At 31.0% G+C, this 22852-nt stretch overlaps 1 protein-coding gene across 2 annotated transcripts; it reads left to right on the top strand.

The window, feature by feature from the left end:
• The first annotated feature begins 1739 nt into the window (after positions 1-1739).
• On the top strand, positions 1740-22799 carry LOC146995100 (uncharacterized). 2 transcript variants are annotated; one of them, XM_085825542.1, is made up of 5 exons: positions 1740-1829; positions 1962-2057; positions 8806-8881; positions 17125-17215; positions 22362-22799. In XM_085825542.1, exons 1-5 carry the CDS (start codon positions 1800-1802, stop codon positions 22510-22512), a joined length of 444 nt encoding a protein of 147 aa, XP_085681668.1. In that variant the 5' UTR covers positions 1740-1799; the 3' UTR covers positions 22513-22799. The 2 variants fall into 2 exon arrangements, with proteins under 2 accessions (XP_085681668.1, XP_085681667.1); XM_085825541.1 differs by having other exon boundaries at positions 1747-1829; positions 8803-8881.
• Positions 22800-22852: the final 53 nt, after the last annotated feature.

Here is a 22852-nt window from a genome sequence, read left to right on the forward strand (position 1 = left end):
ATTTATTAGCATAGATTTTGCATTAAATACTGAAGCATAGACTCCATATTTTATTTACATATTACTTTTTTTTTCTATTTTATGACTTGCTTGTTACAAATTAAATATTATCAAAATATTTTCTGCAATAAAATAATTTATTCCAAAAGTTTTAATCAGTAACTCATATAATAATTCGGACACATAAAAGTTTCGTTAAGATGGTCTGAAATACTATGTTTTTTGTCATATATTTTCGTTTTAAATAAAAACGTACATCGCAAAAATTGTCATCTGCATTTAGCAATTATTGCTTGCTTAGTATAGTATGTTAACATTTCCATATCTGAAGTCAACATGCTAAGGCGCTACAAATTAATGTAAGTTTCGTACCAAAAGTAAATTCTAAATATTGAAAAAGTAGCTACTGTCATTGATCGCAAATTAATCGACTTATCAAGAAGATAAACCAATCTACCATCAATTAACAATAACTAAATTAAGAGAGTATTTCATCTTACTTCCAAGTAAGCATCAAATTATTTGCTAGATCAAACCATAAGTCACATAAATAGTCAATCCAAACAAAGACATTAGTCTCTTTAAGCCAAAAGAATCTTGTAAAAAAAAGCAAATAATCTTAAAATTGAAGTTGCTCAATAAGAACACAATTAATCTGAACGAGGTGCTTACTTTAGAAGACATATCCCCTACACTCTCATTTTCAAATTCAGAAACAGAAGTAAACATATTAGAACATTAAAAGTTTATTCTAAATCATAAGATCAAAAATGATACAATCTTAAAATTAAAGTTTAAAATAAACAGGTAATTAGAAATTTAAAGATCAAACTAGTAATCTAAAATTAACAAACTTATCTTCAAAATTTGAAACCCAAATGGCTGGAAATTCAAGTATTAAGTGATACAAGTATATTATATATATATATATGTACATATTAGGTTTTACGTCTAATTACCAGTTAGCTTTACATTTTCTTTTTCAATTAATATATATATACATATACATATATATATATATATATATATTACATATACATATATATATTACATATACATATATATATATATATATATTACATATACATATATATATATATATATTACATATACATATATATATATATATATTACATATACATATATATATATATATAAGGGGAAAATATTATCATTACAATATATATATATACATATATATGTATATTGTAATGGTTATATTTCCATTCTCCTATTTTCACAAGCATTCTCTTGTTTTCAGTAGGTAATCCTCTTCACCGTATTCAAATTAGATAGCTTGCCAAGTTTGCTGCAGATGCTTTGGGCGATATATAAGCTTTTGTCTAACATTCGTACAAAAGATAAAGGTAGTTGGCACATGAAAATTTGCCTTGTTGTACCAATGCATAAAAAAAAAAAGAGAGAGAGAGGACAAAACAGCTCATAGAATTAAACTATAAGCGAAACGTCTTTGAAAATACATTTTATAGAGGATATATGAGCCTGGCTTATAAAATAACAATAATCGAAAATGTACCAATGATGGCCCTTAGAAGATTAAAGAAGAAGGCTATTATTCTAATAAAATAATATTTCTTCTAAACATAATACTTCTGTCAAAAATGTCTTATAATTATCTCTTATGATTATGACTCTTTTGCTTCAGGGAAACAAACCTTCAAATTTATCTTATCTTATTCTTTTATGAAGAGCGAGGTCTGTTAGGTCACGGTGTACCAGTTTAAATGAAGTAGTTCTCTAGACTTGGAACTGCACAAACTTGATTAGAATGATGAAATATGAGCTCTTTTTTCTTCTATCATAATCTAGTGAGTGGAACTTTACTAATATATATTTTTATCACGTGTTTCATGCAAACGCAATTTTCATTAAAAATGGTATCAGATTTTATGTTAGCCTCAGCTTCTGATTTTTTCTTCTTTATTCTAACTGGAAATTAGGTTACTGTGCTTAGAATATCATCTGCCCAAACAGAGAGAAGTTGTAGAAGAAAACAAGGCCCATCATCTAACTTAGACTGTAGCTTTCAAGGCAAAGTAAGCAATCAGTTTACATAAAAATTTGCTTCTTATTTAAGGAATTTTAGTATTACTGCACTAAATTAGTCACTTTCAAATTGTTTTCAGTGGAACCCGATGTTTCCATGCAGTTCTTCTAGCGGTTTCGCAAGTCAAAATCAAAATGCAAAAGAATTTTTGAATATCATAAAGAATACAGAACTATATTCTTAAAATAATCAATTAAATTTAATTGTTTTATTGTTATCAATTACATTTTATTGTTGTTACTACTCTTTCTTAAAGTAATATGATATAGTTCTGTTCTAGGAGTAAATTACAAAAATTTTCTTTGGATTTTTCACATCAGTGTTCAAAGTTGGTTTCGCATCAGTTCATATGAAATGTAAATATTATGTGTTGTAAATTTCAATATATATGTTTAGCTCTTTTGAAGATAGTAGAGGTTTCGCAAAAGAAAATTTTAGTTTTATGTGTTTACTTGGTCTCGAAGACCATTTTTCTAAACTATGTTAAAATAATATGCTAATTAAATTGAAATATTTCTTAAAAAATTATGTGGGAGTAATCTCACAAAGTATTACACGAAATTTTCTGAGATAATACAAAATAATTACAAAATGCTTTAATATAATATTACTCTAAAATGCTAATATTATTTTTTAAATTAAATCACTGCAGACTCAAAACATTTTCTATTCGTTCTTTCATACGATTTCGGTTTTCCGTGAGAATATACAGTAGGTCACATTTGTTTTCGGACAATTGTATATTTGAAATTTATTAGCATAGATTTTGCATTAAATACTGAAGCATAGACTCCATATTTTATTTACATATTACTTTTTTTTTTCTATTTTATGACTTGCTTGTTACAAATTAGATATCAAAATATTTTCTGCAATAAAATAATTTATTCCAAAAGTTTTAATCAGTAACTCATATAATAATTCGGACACATAAAAGTTTCGTTAAGATGGTCTGAAATACTATGTTTTTTGTCATATATTTTCGTTTTAAATAAAAACGTACATCGCAAAAATTGTCATCTGCATTTAGCAATTATTTCTTGCTTAGTATAGTATGTTAACATTTTCATACTTGAAGTGAACATGCTAAGGCGTTACAAATTAATGTAAGTTTCGTTCGAAATTTTACTGTTCATGATTTTAAAGATGTAAATAAGATAATATAAGGTATCAAGATAATAAAAGAAATATCCAAAAAAACCCGTGATGCAAAGCGTTCAACCACCTTTCATGTATTAAACGATAGAAACTGAGCGGAACTGTTCAAAATGCTCTGAAGTCTGGACCAAATTCAAAGATAACACGAATAAATCGGAGAATCGGAGAAAAATCAAGCAAAACCCAAAAATTAGGTATGTAAAATTTGCAGTGGATTCAGAAGGACGGCCGGTTTGCAATAAAAAGGGACCCTGAAACTGTTAGAAGAGTCTTCGAGGACACATGGATGTGAAAGATGATCAGCAAGAAGAAAATTCTTCATCAACAAGAAAACGATAAAAATACGCTTTCGCTAAATCCATGATCAGTAAAGATATACCATATTGAAATAATGTTGTATTTGCAGATGAGTTAATATTTAATGCATTTGGGTCCAATCAATGAATTGCTGTGAGGCGAAAGTCAAATGAAGAAATCCGAAAAACATATTGGCTACTGTTGAGCATGAAGGTTGAAGCATAATGGTTTGAATATGTTTCGCTGCCTTTAGAATTGAAAATTTAATTTTTATTACAAAAAAATATGGATAACATATAAAATATATAAGCATACAAATATTCTTGATGAAAACCTCGAACCATAAACTTGGAATACAAAATAGATTGAAATTATATCAGAATCACAGCCTAAACATGCAGTCCTAAATGTTCCTTTTGGTTATTATACAATTGTTCTGAATTTAGCAGAAACCCTCCGTATTCTTCCGTCTTAAACGCCATCAAACATGTATAGAGTGAAATGGAGAAGAGAATAAGGAAACATATTTCTTCGAAAGTGTATTGAAAGAGATTTTTACGGAGGAAAAGAACAAAATGGAAAATTAGATAAATGGTCTTGAAAGCGCATGAAAAGCTAAAGGATAACTAAACACGTATTGGATGTTCCGTAATTTTCCTGTTTTATTAAGTATAAATATTTTTTATTAAGTAAAAACATTTTTTTAAAGTATTCGAGTACCTGTGTCAGTTTATTTTCAGATCCTTTTGGATAAACTACTTTTTTTTTTAAAACCAAAAACGTTTCGAATAACATTTTTAAAAACAAGCATATTTTTAAGAAAAGGACGAATCATTATTGTACATGAAAGAAAAGTTAGTTCTTTAAGATTTAGTAACTCAGATTGAAAAAAACAAAAGTGTTCCAAAATAAATGTAAGCCATTGGAGCCACTTCAGAAAACATGCTTATTTATAATGTTCAATATTAATATTATTCTTTAATTATGTTCTTAGAGAAAGCCAGAGGTTGCCACCTTGCTGCGACTGTGAGGATTTTCACTCTGCTTGTTGAAAAACGAATAGAGAAATACAAATATTAGAAGAATTAAGTTAAATGTACAAAATGTACGCGCATGGCGTGTAGAAAAACCGAAAGCACGCGTAATCTAAAAAGGGTTCATTGAGATGTAACTGATATTGATGCACGGCTATTGTAAAAATATGAAATCTTTTAGAGTTTTGTATTGACTTGCACACAGCCGAGTGTTTAAAGCAAAATTGAATTAAAATTGTGCTAAAATTTATAGAGGTTTCCAGTTTTTCTACTAGAAAATATCTGTACATTTATTTTCTCTTGAAAACCGTGTTCACATGCTTTCAGACATCTCGGCAAACACTGACTAAAGCTATTATGATGTCAAATTCGAAATATATTTTTGTAATTATCTTATTCACTCATTTAGTCCAAAAATTTGGCTATTCATTCTTATATTACTATTTCTCCTTCATTTTCATCACTGCGGACTTATTGAATCATAAGAAGATTGGTTGCATAAAGCATTTACCACTTTTGCCTTTTTCCATTCACATTTTTAACAGGGAAAAAAATCTGAAAGGTTTCAGATTTTAAACTACGTCCAAAAGAGCGTTTTTTTAACATTTTGCCTGTTACCTTTATTTATTAAATATCACGTTCTCCACACTTAAACCATAAATTTCAGTTCAAGAGCAATATCACAAAATAGTTTTTAAATTGAGCAAATCTTTAGAATTTCGGATACAGAGTCTCGCGCGTTGGAGATAAAAATGTTTTTTCTGTACAACGTTGCCATTGCTCGCTTTGAAATCCTTGAGTTTGTTAAAAAAAATTCGTTAACCTTTTACAAACTATGAAATCGATAATAAAACAAATTTCAAATTTGGGTTTTCACATGGCCATATTCGCAGTAGGATAACATCATTCAAAATTCAATGGCTGTACGTACCGTTGTTTTACCAGAATGCGAGAAATATACATACATTTATGCAGATTTTTAGTCCAAAGGGGCTTTGTCCCTGAAGGACTATTGTTTTCGTTTTGCGATTTTGCGTTGGTTCACCATAAATGGCCGTTTCACTTTTCAAACTGTTGTCACCAAATGTTAGAGTCCTGCATTGTATTTTAAGAAATTAAATAATGAAAAATCTGCATAAATATATGTATATTTCTTTCATTGTGATAAAGCAACGGTACATAGAGCCATCCAATTTTGAATGACGTAATCCTACTGCGAATATAGGCATGTGGAAGCCCAAATTTGAAATTTGGAATTTGTTTTATTATCGATTTCATATTTTGCAAACTTTTAATGAATTTTTGATAAACAAACACAAGATTTCAAAGCGAGCAATGGCAACGTTGTACAGAAAAAACATTTTTATCTCCAGCGCGTGAGACTCTGTATCGGAAATTCTAAAGATATGCTCAATTTAAAACTATTTTGCGATATTACGCTTGAACAGAATTTTATGGTTTAAGTGCGAAGAACGTGATATTTAATAAATAAAGGTAACAGACAAAATGTTAAGAAAACGCCCCTTTGGACGGAATTTAAAATCTGGAACCTTTCAGATTTTCTTTTTAAAAATTTTTCATTGTTTAATTTCTTCAAATATAATGCAAGACTTTAACATCTAGTGGCAACAGTTTGAAAAGTGAAACGGACATTTATAGTGAACCAACGCAAAACGAAAACAATAGTGCCTAGAAAGCCCTTTTGGACTAAAAAGGCAGTTAAAATGTTTTAGCTTAAAACTGGTTCTTTTGTCTTTTGCTGGAAGCAAACAAAACATCTGCTTTTGGTTTAAATTAATTTCATAATTCCTTCCAGACAATAGGAAAAATCGTGTTGTTATGACTCATTCTCTTAATCTGAGAACAATCTAGATCAGGCTTTTTCTTAAACAAGAGGATTGCTCTTGTCGCTGCCTGAGGTCTTGGGCGTCTAATAGATGACACTACGAGTCTGTTCAACTGCAGTCCAATTTCCAATTTTAATAAAAAAAAAAAAAATTCAAGGAACGGAGCAGACCTCGTTTTCGTTGTGGACTCATTAGGTTTTTTTGAAGCAGGAGATATGAAAAATATGCAGTGGGCTCGCAGCGACTCGAACTTGGACCTCTCGACTATGTGCTGAGTGTTTTATTGTTGCACCACGAAGGCATGCTGGAAAATACTTCCTCCCTTTTAAAGAGCGAAGGGAGATTAGGGGACCAAATAGTCAAATCTTGGTGGAGGCGAATTATTGTTTACCACCTCTTAGTTCGGGAGCCGCTGTAGAGTCATTAGTGTTCCCCCCCCCAAAATAGGAGACATGAAATATGAGCAGTTCTCTCGCCGGAACTCGAATCTGAACCTCTCGAATACGCGTCGAGTGTGCTACCATTACACCACGAAGTCCGGCTGGAAAGGATGAAGAAAATACCTTATATCCTTTAATATCAAACTATCGAGAGGATTTTTGGTTATACCGCATTTTAAATACCCCTGTGCCCCCAAAATAAACATCTATAATTATTTACAAACACATATAATTCTCTGGAATATGAAGCTGGGTTCCAAGCTATGGCAGCCGACTTCCCTTACCACTAAGCCAAGAGGTCGTCAGGAGAAGTCGAGTTTTATAGAAACAATCAAGAATGCTTACATCTGAAACATTTTTTTCAATGAACTTACACTCATGTGAATAGCCTCTGTTGAAGATAGTTATGCTATTTATTTTTAGCATAAAATGTAAAAGATTGTCTATTCAAAATTGGCGGTGATAGTATAAATTCTGAAGATGTAACGGTCACTAGAGTTTTATTATTATTCTAACAGTTTCAATTATCACTTGCTTCGTAACTTGAATTTTTATCAAATAAATTATTTCTTAGTTTTTCTTGCGTCTAGTAGCATTGATTGTAAAATAAAATGATAACCTTTTACTTTTTATGTTCAAAATAAATAGTATAACGATCTCCAACAGTATCGAACAAGGTTATTACTTATTATTCCAGAAGGAACTCTTTTTATTTAATATCCACAGTCATCTATCACATCTTTGACTGATACGGAATTATAAATGCTTTAATGCTTAGTGGACCTTAAGATGAGCCTGAAGTTTGTCAAATCTTGGTGGAGGCGAATTATTGTTTGCCGAACTAAGAGGTGGAACTAAGAGGAACTTCTTTCTCTTTGCTCATAAATTTGCTATCCCTTTTTCCTAGGAAAGTTATTTAATGCCCTGTTTGTTTCCTGGGCATCCTTCAAATTTCTATAAATTCCTGTCAAATTTCTTTTATCATTGAATCAAAGTATATTTTTGCTTTTCAAAACAAAAGTGGATATTTTTAACAATTCCAGTCATATTTAACTTTTCCATTTTTTTCCAAAGGATGATACGTTGCTTTTAGCAACAGTATTATCGATTGGCATCGTTCTAGAATATAGTCCAGGACAAAAATTTGACGAGAGATGTATATTTTTTACGCAAATACTTGTCTTTGAATAATCCATAAAAATGCTGACCCAAAATTTGAGTTTGACTTCTGTAATAATTGTTTTGTAAATGATATTATTTCTGTGTGTTTAGTCACAGTAAAATCCAATATTCTAATTTTTCAGCAAACTACCAACATCTTTTCAATAAAACTGCTATGGAAACTTTCTTCAGTAAATCCCTCGAAAAATGCTAGTTTTTCTTCGATTTAAAATGTCTTTCCCTTTCATTATCGTATTTCTCGGGCATTGGATTGCGCAATAAAAATCTCATGTCTATCTTTCGAAATTTCTCTTGATGTTGCTTAAATAATTTCTAGAGAAAAAGCAAATTCACTTCGACTGCATAGCGAAAGAGAATCTTATCCCCCCCCCTCTACAAATTTTGTTTTCCAGTCGAAGAGAGTATTTTTCTTCATCGTAACATAATACTTTCGTTAATAAAATATGAATTTATATGGTATTTGCTTTCTCCTAACCACGTGCATTTTGGATGTAATTGAAAACACGTCCGGCTTACTGTCGAGAGATCTGGAATTCAAATCCTGGTGAGGAAATTGCTCATTTTTCATGGTTCCTGCTTTGGCAAACTTCAATTTTCTAAACAATTGAAAAAAAATTTACTCTACAAAATCTTACTTCTACAATTTTCTAAACAATTAAAACTTTCAGTACGTTAATTTGAAATTTCTAAATTAGTACGAATGATATCTCTAATCATGAAATGACATTAAAATTTTTGGAATGAAATTTTAATCAAATCTTTATTTTTATTTTTAGCAGCTCAGAATGAAATTACTACTGATGTTAGGAGTGAGTTTAATTGTGGTCATTTGTTATACTACAGCCGATGAAGCAAGTAAGTAAACAAAAAATTATCAATAATTAGCATTATATGTTTACCCTGAAGAGAAAAATATCTGAAATATTTTTCCTTGTCTATGTTGTCAAATTCTTTTCATGTAAATATCATAAATTTTTTTTCCATTTCTATGCTATCGAATCATAATTTTTGGTGATAATTACTATCAAATTTAGCGATAAAATTGTCGGTTATTGAGAAATGCGAAGTACAGAATAATCCAATTTCATTAAAATATGTTTATGTAAATATTAGTATTTTGGAAGCAAGCGACTGTGATCACTCTTCAGGAAACTTTGAAAGCGAGTAATCTAATTTGAAGGTGATACACTGATCACAGTCCAGCAAACAAGAAACTGGAAATGAAAAATTGTAATCTCAATAATATGACAGGCAAGTAAGAGAGAGACAGAGATAGACATGATCGACTGAGATAACGCTGTCTGACTTTACAAGAAATTGTCTTTAATTATGCAGTTTTGTCCATTCTGAATATGGCTTCGTGTAATTACCATAGTAATGAAAACGAAATAAGTATTGATAAGTTATCAAATTATTTTTGTAGTGATGGTGAACTTTGAGATACTAACTTAACGGAAAGTGGTATTTTTTCAATAAAAATGAGCCATCTTGCATATTATTACTTCCTAGTAATTATTCAGAAGCAATTAAAAATTATTCGAATACTGAAGCTATTGAAATGGAATAAATGAAATTGATGAAAACATAAATCTGGAAGCATTTTATAAAATTATGGGAGGAACTATGAAATGGACATAGCGAGTTGTAATGCTGATCAGAAATTCTCCGTATTCAACTCTTATTTTATATATATATATAGGTTTAAATAAAATTAAAAACCAATCGGATCTAAAAAATGTATCTATATAATTGGTAAAGATAGATATCAGAGTCTAAAAAATAGTATCAGGAAATAATGCCCTCAGCATCAGGTTCATTTCAAGGCAAGATAATAATGTAAGGCTATTAGAAGACTTCGCAAACATAAATAAGAAAAAATAACGATTACTGCTGAAGTAAAATATCCGATTCAAAATACCATATAAGTATCACATATTATTTCTGTCAATAAATGTCTTTCTATCACATATTACGTTTTAAGCTCTACGTCAGCTTAAAACGTAACGTAAACTTACTTTGAATATTACCATTTATTAACATTAATTATTCTTCTGTAAAATGGATTTTTTGTTATTTTTACAGAAATTACAAATAAATCTAACTGTATTTGTTGCATTTTCGCTTTTAACTTTCTTCAAAGCGTTAACTTTCGTAAAATATCAAGTTTATTAACACATCTGCCTCTAAAGTACTTGCAAAAGCTCCTGAAAAAATCTACAAATAAAGATCCAGGTGAAATGAGCAAAAGCTCTACATAATTCCCCAAGCTTTCTTTTCTCTAATTGCTTTTTAATTCTATTCTAGGATTATAAAGCCTTTTTCCTGTACTCATATTCCATACTTCTTCTATTATTTTATCCATTCTAAATTTTGCTTCTAAATGCAAAATAGATATGCTTCATTTAAAAATATTAATAACTACTGATTTCCTATGGAGAACAGCGTGTTCATTAGCTATGTATCATAACATGGAGAAAACAAAACTTATATGAATATTTATTAAGGAAATTACATTTTTGTCCTAGCTAAAATTTGTAATGTTATTAGGTTTTGGAAAAATTTGATATTGTCTCTACATACAACTATGATCCTCATCTTACAGAAAATTAGGATTTTGATCCACATGGAAATGTAGTAAAGGATTAATATCTTTACAATGCCGTTTCAAGTTTATTGTGTTAGTACTCAGAAAATTCTTCTACCAATCTCGGAATTTAAACATACAAATATTTATTAAGTCTATGACTGCAAGTGACCAGTTTAATCAATATCAAATTGTGGAACTAACGTGCAGAAACGAAAAGAAACTGTGCTCATCTTATCAAGGCAAAGTGAAAGATACATTATTCTCATTCTGTATTCCACAAACTGTAGTGAGTCGCATGGGGTTCATGCATGCTGCCTGAGAAAATGAAAGCTAACATAGTTCACATTTCTAATGAAATTTTGCGGGGATTTACAAAGTAGGAGGGGAGATGAGTTTTGCTTATAAATAAAACCACTTCAAGGGAAGCAATTTGGATCAGTTATTTAACAGTTCATGGTTTATTGCTATAAGGGATTCCCTCTCTTGAAAATCTCAGACCTCGACTAGGAAGGCCATGTTGACTGTCTTGAAATCTTGAATGTGTTATTTTTACCAATATTTTTTAAATGGAACAGTAGTCTTTCGCAGTTATATTCAAATCTTTGCTGCATTTAAAAGAAGAATCAAACTGATGTTGCTGTTGTCTTGTCCATATTACATGGAACAATGGTTGCCAGAGCCTTCTCTGAAGAGAGGTAATCAAACTGATTAGAATAAAAAAATAAAAATGTGGCTACGAAATGACAATGCCAAGCTTCACTCAAATGCCATCAAAAAGATGCAATTAAGTGCTCAGACGTTTTAATACTGCCGCATTCACAGTGTCATCAGGCCTACTTCCAGCTTTTCACCCTGTTCCTCAAACTAAAGAAGCAATCGAAAAATACGCACTTCAACTGTGACGGAAAATCTAAATCTTTGGTCAAGAAAAGGCTTCAAGAATAGGAATCGATTTTTTTTTAAACAGAATTAAAAACTCTGCAGCTTTAGCAAATATATGTAATAATTTGTAAAATAAAAATAGGTTTCCTTTTTTCGCTAAAATACCTTTTCCAGTTCATTTTCTGTTTAAACTGATAATTTATCAACTGCCTTTGTATGTAACGATTTTATACACATGCTTTCTCCATAAATGAATTAAATGATATTCAATTTTAATGTTTCATAATCGAACAATATTTTTAGAGCATAGGTGTCATTTTTTTTTTTTTTATTCTTGTTCTTCCTGATTAGATTTCTTACGTAATGTAAATATTTTATATATATTTTACACATGTTTCCGTAGTTATCACATCGCATAGAATTTCACGTAGAATGGAAACTATAGTAAAGATACCTTTCATGATATTAAATACTATTTTTATCTGAGTTTGGTGATAAAAAATTGGACTGAAAATTTTTTAGAAGGAAAATTTCTGTGTACTTTTGATTTTAGGAAATCGAGCAGACTGTAAAAGATATTTGCAAAATTGGAAGTTGATAAATAAGAATAACATTAAAAAAAGCATAAACCTTTAGAAAACTGAACGATGATTTGTAAAAAAAGTGTAGTTCTTAAATTCGGTCCATGATATTTCACTCTTGACTCTCAAATCTTGTCATTTCGATCTCAATGTTTCGATATTGCAATCTAAACCCTTATTCCCACTCTTTTCAGGTTTTTCTTCGTCTGTGCCCAGCCCGCTTGAAAGACAATAATTCGGCTTCATTACTGTAATAAATTCATAAGCCGAGTACACAAATTAGGAGAAAAATGTATCAAAGCAACTACTGAAAAGTTAGTGAAAGAAAAGGTGATGAAAGAATTCTAAAAACTATGTAAGATATCTGGGACAATAATACGAATCTCATAGAATAATTGCGAGAATTTGCACAGAATTGTCTCATGGACTAAATAAAGACTAGTATATTATTTTTTAACATAATTTGATGTAATTATATTTTTTATATTTATTGAATGTAACTATTTAACTGTATCTTTGAGGTAATTATGTGGGTTAAATAAAAGATAAAGGAAAGGAGGAAAAAGGATTAGTACATTAACTACCTTCATGCGTACAATACCGATAGCAAACGGTACATATTTACCTGTGATTCATCAATTTAAACTAACCAAGTTTCTTGCCATATATTACAGATGCTCTATGTAAAATTTCTTTGTCAAGCGACATATACGTACTTAGTAGGCTAAAAGAGTAAAGGATAATGCATTCGTTACCTAGACTCCAGACCCCATTCCTTTATGGAAGGTGTTTTGTTAAAGACATTATTCTGGGGTCCACGATTGCCATCTGACCTTATTGAATACAAAATCTTAATTAACCGTGTCGCGGCATTAATCACATCGGATAAGCAGATCAACATATGTGGACTGAAATGGACTGTAGAATTTATCCATTGATAAGATCCTTTTGTTTCTCAACATAACGCGATGTGTTACGAGACAAAAGGATTTCCCGTAAAGCATCGGTAACAAACGATAAGGAATTTGGATTCTTAGTTTGGTGTACCATAGGTAAATATGAGCCATTTAAAGTGTTTGCGATAATCATTTGTTTCAGGATGATTCTAATGACTGTCATGCATTTTGCTATTTAGCACGTTACTGGAGCGACAAAGAGTGTAGTGTAAGTTGGTCTGTCATATAGCTGTGAATTTTAGTCTCTCTTTAAGCTAAGAATAATTTAGAGTATTTTTCATCTTAAAAATTCTTATTATTTTGTATTTTATGTTCTGATGCATACTGCTGATAGTTCTTGAGATTCTAGAAAGCATCTCTCTGTATTTTACACAGAAATTTAATTATTCAGATCTACTCATGTTTTTGATTTCGAATTGTCCTGTAGATGATTTTACAGAATAAGGCTGAGGTTTTATTGCTTAAATCGTGGTTTCAAACTCGAATTACGCACGAACCGAATGCACTGACTGAAAACAAATTTTCGTTTTCTTTACAAAATGAAAACTGTTAGGTACAAAAACAAAAAATATATTTTAAATCAATGAAAATTTCTCTTACTAAATATTTATCAAAACGTGTATAAAAATAATAATATAGCAATGGAAAAAATTCAAATTTATATTTATTCTCTACTTGAAATCCCAAGTTTGGCATCCGTAACACAATTTTGTCGGTTATACTTTGTAATTTGGAAAGCTAAATATTAAGTTCTAGACTGATATTTCTTTTAAATAATTCTAACATTTTTATTTGACGATTAAATAACTTAATTTAAACAAGAAATGAATAAATGATGAACCAATTTCCACAGAAAACGTACCAAAGGGGAAAAATTTGAAAATTCCTTCGCCATATAAATAAAAATATATATGTTTGTATGTAAATATTTATAAACTTCCTTATGCCTTACTATAATTTGATACTTAATGGTGTTTCAATTTTGGTAAAGTTTGTAGCCTTCGAGAGAAAATACGAGAAACAATCTTCATCGCATTCGTAGATGCTCATCGGTCAGTCGGGTTCTTTTCTTGTTAACATTCAGCTATGAAAGAAAGCTGTGCAAATATAAATGCATTCCTAAACAAAGAAATTATTCTTAGTGGAAAATTTCCTAATTGAACTTGTTTATTTTTTCGCAAGCACGAATGAAAATTAATAAAATCTGAATAGTCAAATATTTGATTAAGAGTTATATTACATTGCAAGTTAAGTAACTCCATTTACCGATTTTCTGGTACGTTCGTTTTTAGTAGACTTGAAAGTACTATAAACTCAGACTTCAAATAACTGAAATCTCGACATTTTAACAACAAAATGCATAGCTGAAATATCTTCGCTGCACGCATAAAATTGCTTTGCGGGCCGCCAATTTGAGCCCACCTTAGAGATGAGATTGTATTGTTCGTTCTATAGCTTTAACAGTCATACCCTTTTATAGAACAGATAAATTATTCATACTGAGTTCCAAGCGGCTGAGGTCATGTTCATTCGAAGTTTCCTAATAGTTTTGAATTTAAATGCAGTAGCAAATAAGAGGAATTAGAGACATATCAATACCAGTTGAGTATTAAAGCTGTCAGGTCATGAAAAATAAGCTTTTAGAAATACGGTATAACTGTATAAAGGATGTCTGTTGCGTACTTAATTGACTACTTGTAATGTATATGACCTACTTGGAGAAAAAAGTTACTGTAAATACAAAAACGACTTTTACTACTGAAAGGAAACAAAACAAAAACTGCAAATAGTGAAAGTGAAAGGAACAACGAATGAATGAATGAGGAGAAGGAAGATATCTGCAAAAAAGGTAGTCGAACTCTTATATAATGAAAATTAGAAAACTGCGAATAATATGAAGAGAATTAGGGGAAAATGTCTGATGTTGAAGATAAGACAAACAAGGAAGACTAGACGAGAAGTTCTGATATTGGAGCCAGAGGATCAAATAGTCTTTAGCTGCTGCTCCATATACATTCCAACTAAGTTTTCCTTTTCACATTCTAAACCAGGCCAATATAAAATTGCCTGAAATGTGTACAAGACCAGGTATGATACTGTTCTTTTCGCAGTTTCGATCAAATCATTTCTATTATCCACTTTAGTCCACGGAAAACTGACATACTTTATCATACTTTTAGTAAAAAAAAAAAAAAAAAATACCGGACGTCGAAATAAGTAAGGTATTGAAGATTGAAGGAAAATATCTCAAGGCCAATTACAAATTACACATTAAAGAACAAATGCAAATGGCAGATAAGTCCATGTAAGGAGTCGGTATTCAAATTTAAAGACTAACGCAGCTCTCTTCTACCAGATTTCTTATTCGAGAAATTTTATGTTTGAAATAACTCAAAACAATCGAGATAACATAGATAAAAAGAGATGTAAGTAAACTTGATTAACTAAATGGAACCAATGCATTTCAAAGCTAAATTCTGGCTCCTAAGAGACAGCCAGGCAACTTATAACCCGTCTTTATCTTTGGTGAAAATATGTGCTAGACCAGTCCATCAATATGACTCAAGATACCGCACAGCAGGAAATATTTGAAACAATTCGATTCCTGCGGCAGTGAATGCAGAGCAATAGAGGGTAAGAATGCAGATTTATAATATTGTTATATATTAATTATGTATCATTTAAAGATACTAACATAAAAATTAACAGAATAAAATATAACTGTTAATTCAATATACATAAAAAATTTAAATTTTGCATATATTATGTATTATATATCTTCTAAACATATTTATTAAAATAAAAATGAGCGCTATAAAATATAAGCATTCCTTCAATACAGTTAAATAAAAATTTTTAATTTTAATGACAGCCTTGTCCTTGTACCGCTCTACTTAATATCGCAATATCAGAGGTATAATATGTGACTTTCAATTTGACACATGATTCTGAATATTCAGTTATTAAACAACTTCTTTGTAGACTCAAAATAGTTTTTATATGAGAAAAGATTTGTTTACATCGATATTTGTAACTAAAAGCGGAAAGCAGAGCACATGCAGTTTTCTTCAAACAATTAAATGTCTCCGGCACTGACATACAGCAATTTAAAATAGCTGTTGATTTACCATTAGGGTTATCTTCCAGATCTTTTCAGAATTCAGTAAATTTTGCTTTCCATAATTCTGAAGATCCATTTCAGAATTATCAATTTCCATCCTCTCAAAAATTGACAAATCGGATGGGATTATTTAATGTGTCTACTAAATCTGGTTTGATTAGGAAGGAAAATATAGGCATACAAGCTTCAAAGGCCTTGAATCTTCTGGAAAATTCTTCCTTAAGGCAGCGTAGGTTTGAAATTCACCTAGGTCTAAGGTTCATGCATTTGCAAGCGCTTTATATTTGGGAAGTATTCCTACGTACTAGTATTAATGTCACGGAAGAAATATTTAATTTTTTAGCGATGCCTTTCCAATATTCAAAACGTTCAAGCACTGTTTGGTCCTTTCCTTGCAATCCTTCGATCATTGAGATGTTTAATTATATCAGTTAGCAAAATGTAAATCTCAATATCAATATTTTTTATTTTTTAATAATTATGAAATTTAAAATTATGTTTCAGTTTTAATCAACAAAGTTGGCTATTTTAAAGCAATGTGTTAAAGCTGCCGGAAATAAAATACTTTTATTTTCCCAGCCGCAGCGTGCTGTCATTCAGTAAAGCTTAAGATGTTTAATTTATATGGAAGGTTATTGAATATTAAAGGAAGCGCCGTAAAAGTAACAAACACAATTTTCAAGAATATTTTTTCTGCTTTTTAACATGATTGGTTTAGATAAATGTTCATTAAAAGCTTGAAATATCGAATCAGAAATATTAAATATTTTATGAATTTACATTAGCTGCACTTATAAAAACCACTTTCATTTACATTAAGTATTTTAGGTGACTTGGCTGCGCAAGAGGCAAGTTAAGTAAAAAATGAATAAAGGAAAGAATATTTAAATGTTTTCTTTCCTCCATAAGAAATATTTTAAAATGAATAACTCAGCTTAACTAATTAAGATTTGAACTAATTTAATTTACAGGTAGACTAGGTCCAGAGGAAAGGAGAACTCTTTTAGATGACGATGTATTCACAGAAGACGATAACACGAGAAATTACAATAACAATGCAAGGTATGTATAAATTCTAATGCTTTATTGAATTAAAAAATTTTGCTAGCTTGGACACTTTTATTTGACTTGTTGACTTTTATTTGACTGTTGATGTAAAATAAAAATTAAGGGTAATAACTTTTATCGGTTGATTTATCTTTTGTGTAAAACTATATATTTATTATTATTTTAGATAGTAAGAGAAGAGTTTGTGTAAGTATTCCCATAAAATTTTAGGGAAAACTTTTATATCATATTCAGTAAAATAGCAGATGATGCTGTTATTAGAGTAAAAGATAAGGAACTGATATTTTCTTTTATCTCAGTTAAATAAACAAGCAGAACTTCCTTACCAGAAATTGTTAACATACATCACTTGTTTCACAATTACTAGTTGATGCAATAATTTTATTCCCTCTACTTTTTGAAAATATGACTGTTGGATATCTATTATATTATTATCTTTGTTTTCTTGATTTCTATCTTTATTTTCTTATTATTATCATTATTTTCTTGATATTTATGAGAGAAATGTAAAGTTGCAGAGATACTGCACATAATTTTATGACAAGTTTAAAAAAAGCTCTATTTTGAACTTTGCTTTGCATTAAATCTGAATTATTAGGAAGCGTTAAGAAGAACATCATCATATCTGTCATTTAAAACCGAAGTGAAAACATGAATAATTTTAGAGCCAAAGATATGTGGAAATTAGAGAGACCTCGAAAACTAGGCCTTTTGCTCCAGTGTTAGCTTAATTGAATTAATAGTTAACTAAAAAAAATAATGCTTTTTAAGTGAAATAAAAGTATTACTCAAGTGAACACACAAACGGTAAGCATAGCAAATCAATGTTATTCTTAGTTTAGCCTACATATATATACATACATGTATGCTAGATGATTCAAAAATATTTTTTTGAAAAAATGTGAAGTAATGAAAAAATGTGAGAAAATGAGTAGAAGGGACAGAAAAAAAAGCAGATTTCGTAATGTGAGTACCGGGTAAGGGCGATGTTGAGTGGACTGTAAAAACGTTCTGCTAGCTTAAATCGGCATTCCTACTGCGAATTTTGTCTGCGTGCATCGCTACACGAATGCAGAACTCACCGATATGCATTTTATCTGTAGGGCTGCGGCATAGAAAACAAGACACAACTTTTTAACTGTATGTCAGTGCCGGAGACATTTAATTGTTTGAAGAAAACTGCATGTGCTCTGCTTTCCGCTTTTAGTTCATAAGTCTCCATGATTTGTAATAAGACTATGGAATGATACTCTGCAAAGCAGAAGCACAACAGTAAGCCTCATTACACAAAGTATTAGTAGTATAACTACCTCCTTCAATAGTACCTGCATACATTTTTTTTAAATTTAATTTTTTGTTGTTGTTGTTGTTGTTGTTAGTCCAAAAGGGCTTTGTCCCTGAAGGACTATTGTTTTCGTTTTGGAATTTTGCGTTGAATTACTATAAATGTCCGTTTCACTTTTCAAACTGTTGCCACCAAATGTTACAGACCTGCATTATATTTGAAGAAATTAAATAATGAAAAATCTGCATAAATGTATTTCTATTTCTCGCATTGTGATAAAACAACGGTACATCGAATTTTGAATGACGTTATCCTCCTACGAATATGGGACCTCCTACGAATTTGAAATTTGGAATTTGTTTTATTATAGATTTCATATTTTGTAAAACTTTAACGAATTTGTGAGTAACAAACTCAACGATATAAAGCGAGCAATGGCAACAATCTACGGGGGAAAAATCTTTTTATCGCCAGCGCGCGGAACTGTGTATTGGAAATTCTAAAAATAGGTTCATTTTAAATTTATTTTGCGACATTGATATTGAACTAAAATTTATGGTTTAAGTGCGAAGAACATGATATTTAATAAATAAAGGTAACACACGAAACGTTAAAAAAAAAATTTGGACGTAATTTAAAATCTGAAACCTTTCAGATTTTTTTCATTATTTATTTTTTTGTTTTGTTTTGCTTTGCGTGTGTGTTAAATTGTAATTGTATTTATATATACTCTGCATCTATGCAGATCTTGCTCTGGGAAGAGCGTGGCTAGTTAGACAATAAATCGCCTCTTTAGATTTTTGCCACATTATGAAGGTTAGAAATTAGAAGGCGACGAGTCTCTCTCGGGTGTAACGATCGAGACCACATTTAACCCCATCGAGTGGGTCTCGTTTGCTGACGACACATTTCGAATTATTGAGTCTGTCGAAAGATTTCTATTATTCAAGTCACAAATTGCTGAGTATGTTATTCAAGTCAAAAATTATCTTTAAATAAATCTTAAAATCAGCAGCTTGCCCCGAGCTATGTTTAATGAATACATAAAATTGGTTTAAAAGCAGTATCTGATGTACGCTAGAGTTCTTACTTCATCTGAAGCCAGTTTTAGTCACTTTGAACAAAATTCAAAAGGATAATTGCAGCATTACTTAAACTTTAGTTTGTAAATATCTTGAAAATTAGCTTAAAGCGTTTGATAATGCCTGCATAAAACTATTTGAAACACGATATGAACAAACACTGTTATCAGCACATTTTAGCATATATTTCATCACCAAAATATAAAACTGAAGCCCTACTGCCAAGTGTAAAGGAACATATATTAGGATTAGTAAAAACAATATGAAATACTGTTTTTTTCCAGTAATTCTTTGAAATTTATGATTCGTTTCCTATAAATCTGTAGAACCTTTTCTGAAAATGAGGCAGTCGAATAAATGATAACATTTGGATCGTTCATTCAATAGATCTTCTGACAAAATGCTTAGGGGGACAACCTGGATATTATTAAAATGCTAAATATAGCAAGAGCTTCATCTGCAAAGACTGAAAGAACGTTGTCTACTTTTGGAATCGTACACAACAATCTGAGAACTTCGGGTTGAAAAGGTACAGGGGTTGGACAAAAATACGGAAACACCTTTATAAAAACATGTTTCTTTGCTTAATATGGTGTAGGAAACCCGTTGGCATCCAAAACAGCTTGCAGTCTTCTCGGAATGGATAAATACAGTTCCTGTATGTTTGCCAAGGGAATATTATACCATTCTTCCTGCAAAACGGTGGCAAGTTCAGATAACGATGTTGGCGGTGGATAACGAGAACGCACTTTCCGTTCCAATGTAGACCACAAAGGTTCGATAATATTCATGTCTGGTGACTGTGGTGGCCAGGGGAGATGGGACAACTCATCCTCGTGCTCAGAAAACCAGTCCTGGACAATGTGAGCTGTGTGAACAGGGGCTTTGTCGTCTTGGAAGACACCATCACCATCGGGGAACAAAGTTTGTACCATGGGATGAACTTGATCGGCTAAAATGTTCACATAAGTCTTGGCAGTCATGTGCCCTGACACAGTTATCAAGGGGCTAGCAGAGAACCACGATATGGCTGCCCAAACCATAACAGAACCCCCGCCAAGTTTCACTCTTGGCAACAAGCAGTCTGTATTATAGGCTTGAGATGGCATTCTCTAGACGTAAACTTGGCCAGAAGTGGGAAACAATGTGAAAGAAGACTCGTCAGACCATATTACTCGCTTCCACTGCTCTATAGTCCAGGCTTTATGACTTAAACACCACCTTTTCCTGTTACGGGTATTAGCATCACTGATGAGTGGCTTCTCAATTGCAGCACGGCCAGAAATTCCCTGTTTATGAAGCTCCCTTCCAATTGTTTTGGTACTCACAGGGTTCGGTAACACAACATTAATTTCAGCAGTAACTTTTGCAGCTGTGGTCTTCTTATTTTTCGTCACAATCGCCCTTAATGATCGTCTGTCACGATCACTCAGGACACACTTTCGTCCGCGCTGTGATTTAGCAGATGATGTTTTTCCGCTTTTCAAATATGCGGAATAAATCTTCGATACAGTACCTCTTGAAACACTAAACACCTCGGCTACCATGCTTACGGAAGCACCTACCATACGTGCTCCAACAATTTGCCCACGTTCGAAGTCTGTTAACTCTGACATAATGCAATGACAACCTCACATAACAGTAATTTACAATGACAACCTCACATAACAGTAATTTACGAAGTTGTATAGTTGGCGTCAGTAGTCAAAAACGCCAGCGCCACCTACATATCTCATTAAAATCAATCTTTCTTTTTAAACATGCATTTCACAAGGTGTTTCTATATTTTTGACCATCCACTGTAACATAATTTGTTTTTCTGTCACAAGTATTGAATGCAAACGGCAACAATGCAGATACAATGTGATAAAATTTTGAAAAAAAACTACGTACATGTCTTTCATATAACTTATTTACTCTGATTACTTATTTGTATTTATATAAAAAATGTAACTAAAAGAAAATTTTTCTTGCTGTTTTTGTTTGTTTGATAATGTATATGTGCATGTGATTAAAATGGTTCGCTGGTATAGATGTATATATAAATTACACAGAAATTTCAAATTCAAAACGTATTCAATTTGGAATAAGTAGGTTCGTAATTTTTAAATAAATTATTTTGCAAAAGCATTATTTGGTACTATGGGAGAAAAACATTTGAACGCATCTAGTTCCAAAATCCAATGAACAACGAGTGCAAAAATTAAAATTAAATACAAAAAAGAACTTGCATCTCCTACTATATTTTCTTCAGGGGCCTGGTATATCGATAGAAATAAATGAATCAGTTTATTTTTTATCTGACATACAAATTTGCAACAGTTAAAAAAATTTCAATTAAATACAAAATTTGTGTCTTCATCAGTTCAACACTTATAAGTTGGAATATAAAAGACATCTTTCATAAATTCACACAAAATTTAATCTTTTAGAAACCAAACATTTCAAAATCAGTATGAATATCATTAATTTGATTTAAAAGATGTAAGAAAAATCAAGTTTAACAACACAAGTCTCTGAATAAAAATACAAAATACTAAAAATAGTAAAATTAATAAAGTTGTAATCTGAAGCAGAAAAGCTATTTATGATCATTTTATAACAGTTGAGAAATATCAGTCGGCAATATCCTAATATTGCGTTTCTAAAATTCTAAAATTCAAAAGCCTGATCTAAAACTACCGAAAGGAAAACCTGGAACACAATCCTTTTCGTTTTCATAAATGTATTAAGATTATTTATTAGAAATTATATTTATTTATTTATTCCATAGACAACGCAACTGCGCTCGTGATTACGAGGACTGCTCAACCAGGAACTGTTGCAATGAATGTACCCGCTGCTCTTGCGACCGCAGCGGAAGGAACTGCCAGTGCAACGGGAAAAGTGAACTTGCCATGTTCATAGGATTGTGCCATGGATGAGCTATGCTCATTGCCATCGTTGCTTATGAATTTTACTGTTGTATGAACGTATATGTAAAAAGTGCCATATATTCTTATGTTTCCTATCTGGATATGTTTTTAAATCTTTCTATTTAATTGTTGTCTTTAATTTTCTGTCACTCAAAAACTACAGCATGTTATATTGTGATAGAATATTACATCACGTAATGTGCTTGGTGCTATATGAAAACACTTGTGACTCTGCCCGTGGTTATTGGAATGAATGTAATGCAAAACTTTTTATGTAATAAATGTTTTTAAGTAAACTTCAGTCCATTTTCAATTATATACGTTTACTCAATATTCACTCTACATACTC

Source organism: Stegodyphus dumicola, chromosome 10, assembly GCF_044657685.1.
Source record: "Stegodyphus dumicola isolate Sdum_Otavi_A_Nest chromosome 10, ASM4465768v1".
NCBI lineage: Eukaryota > Metazoa > Arthropoda > Arachnida > Araneae > Eresidae > Stegodyphus > Stegodyphus dumicola.

Excerpts from the sequence above, each read along its gene's own strand:
- LOC146995100 (XM_085825541.1), top strand. The coding sequence starts at position 1,800 with ATGAGCTCTTTTTTCTTCTATCATAATCTA. Across the intron at positions 1,830-1,961 it reads TTTTCTTCTATCATAATCTA|GTTACTGTGCTTAGAATATC; the intron begins GTGAGTGGAACT and ends ACTGGAAATTAG. Across the intron at positions 2,058-8,802 it reads ACTGTAGCTTTCAAGGCAAA|CAGCTCAGAATGAAATTACT; the intron begins GTAAGCAATCAG and ends TTTTATTTTTAG.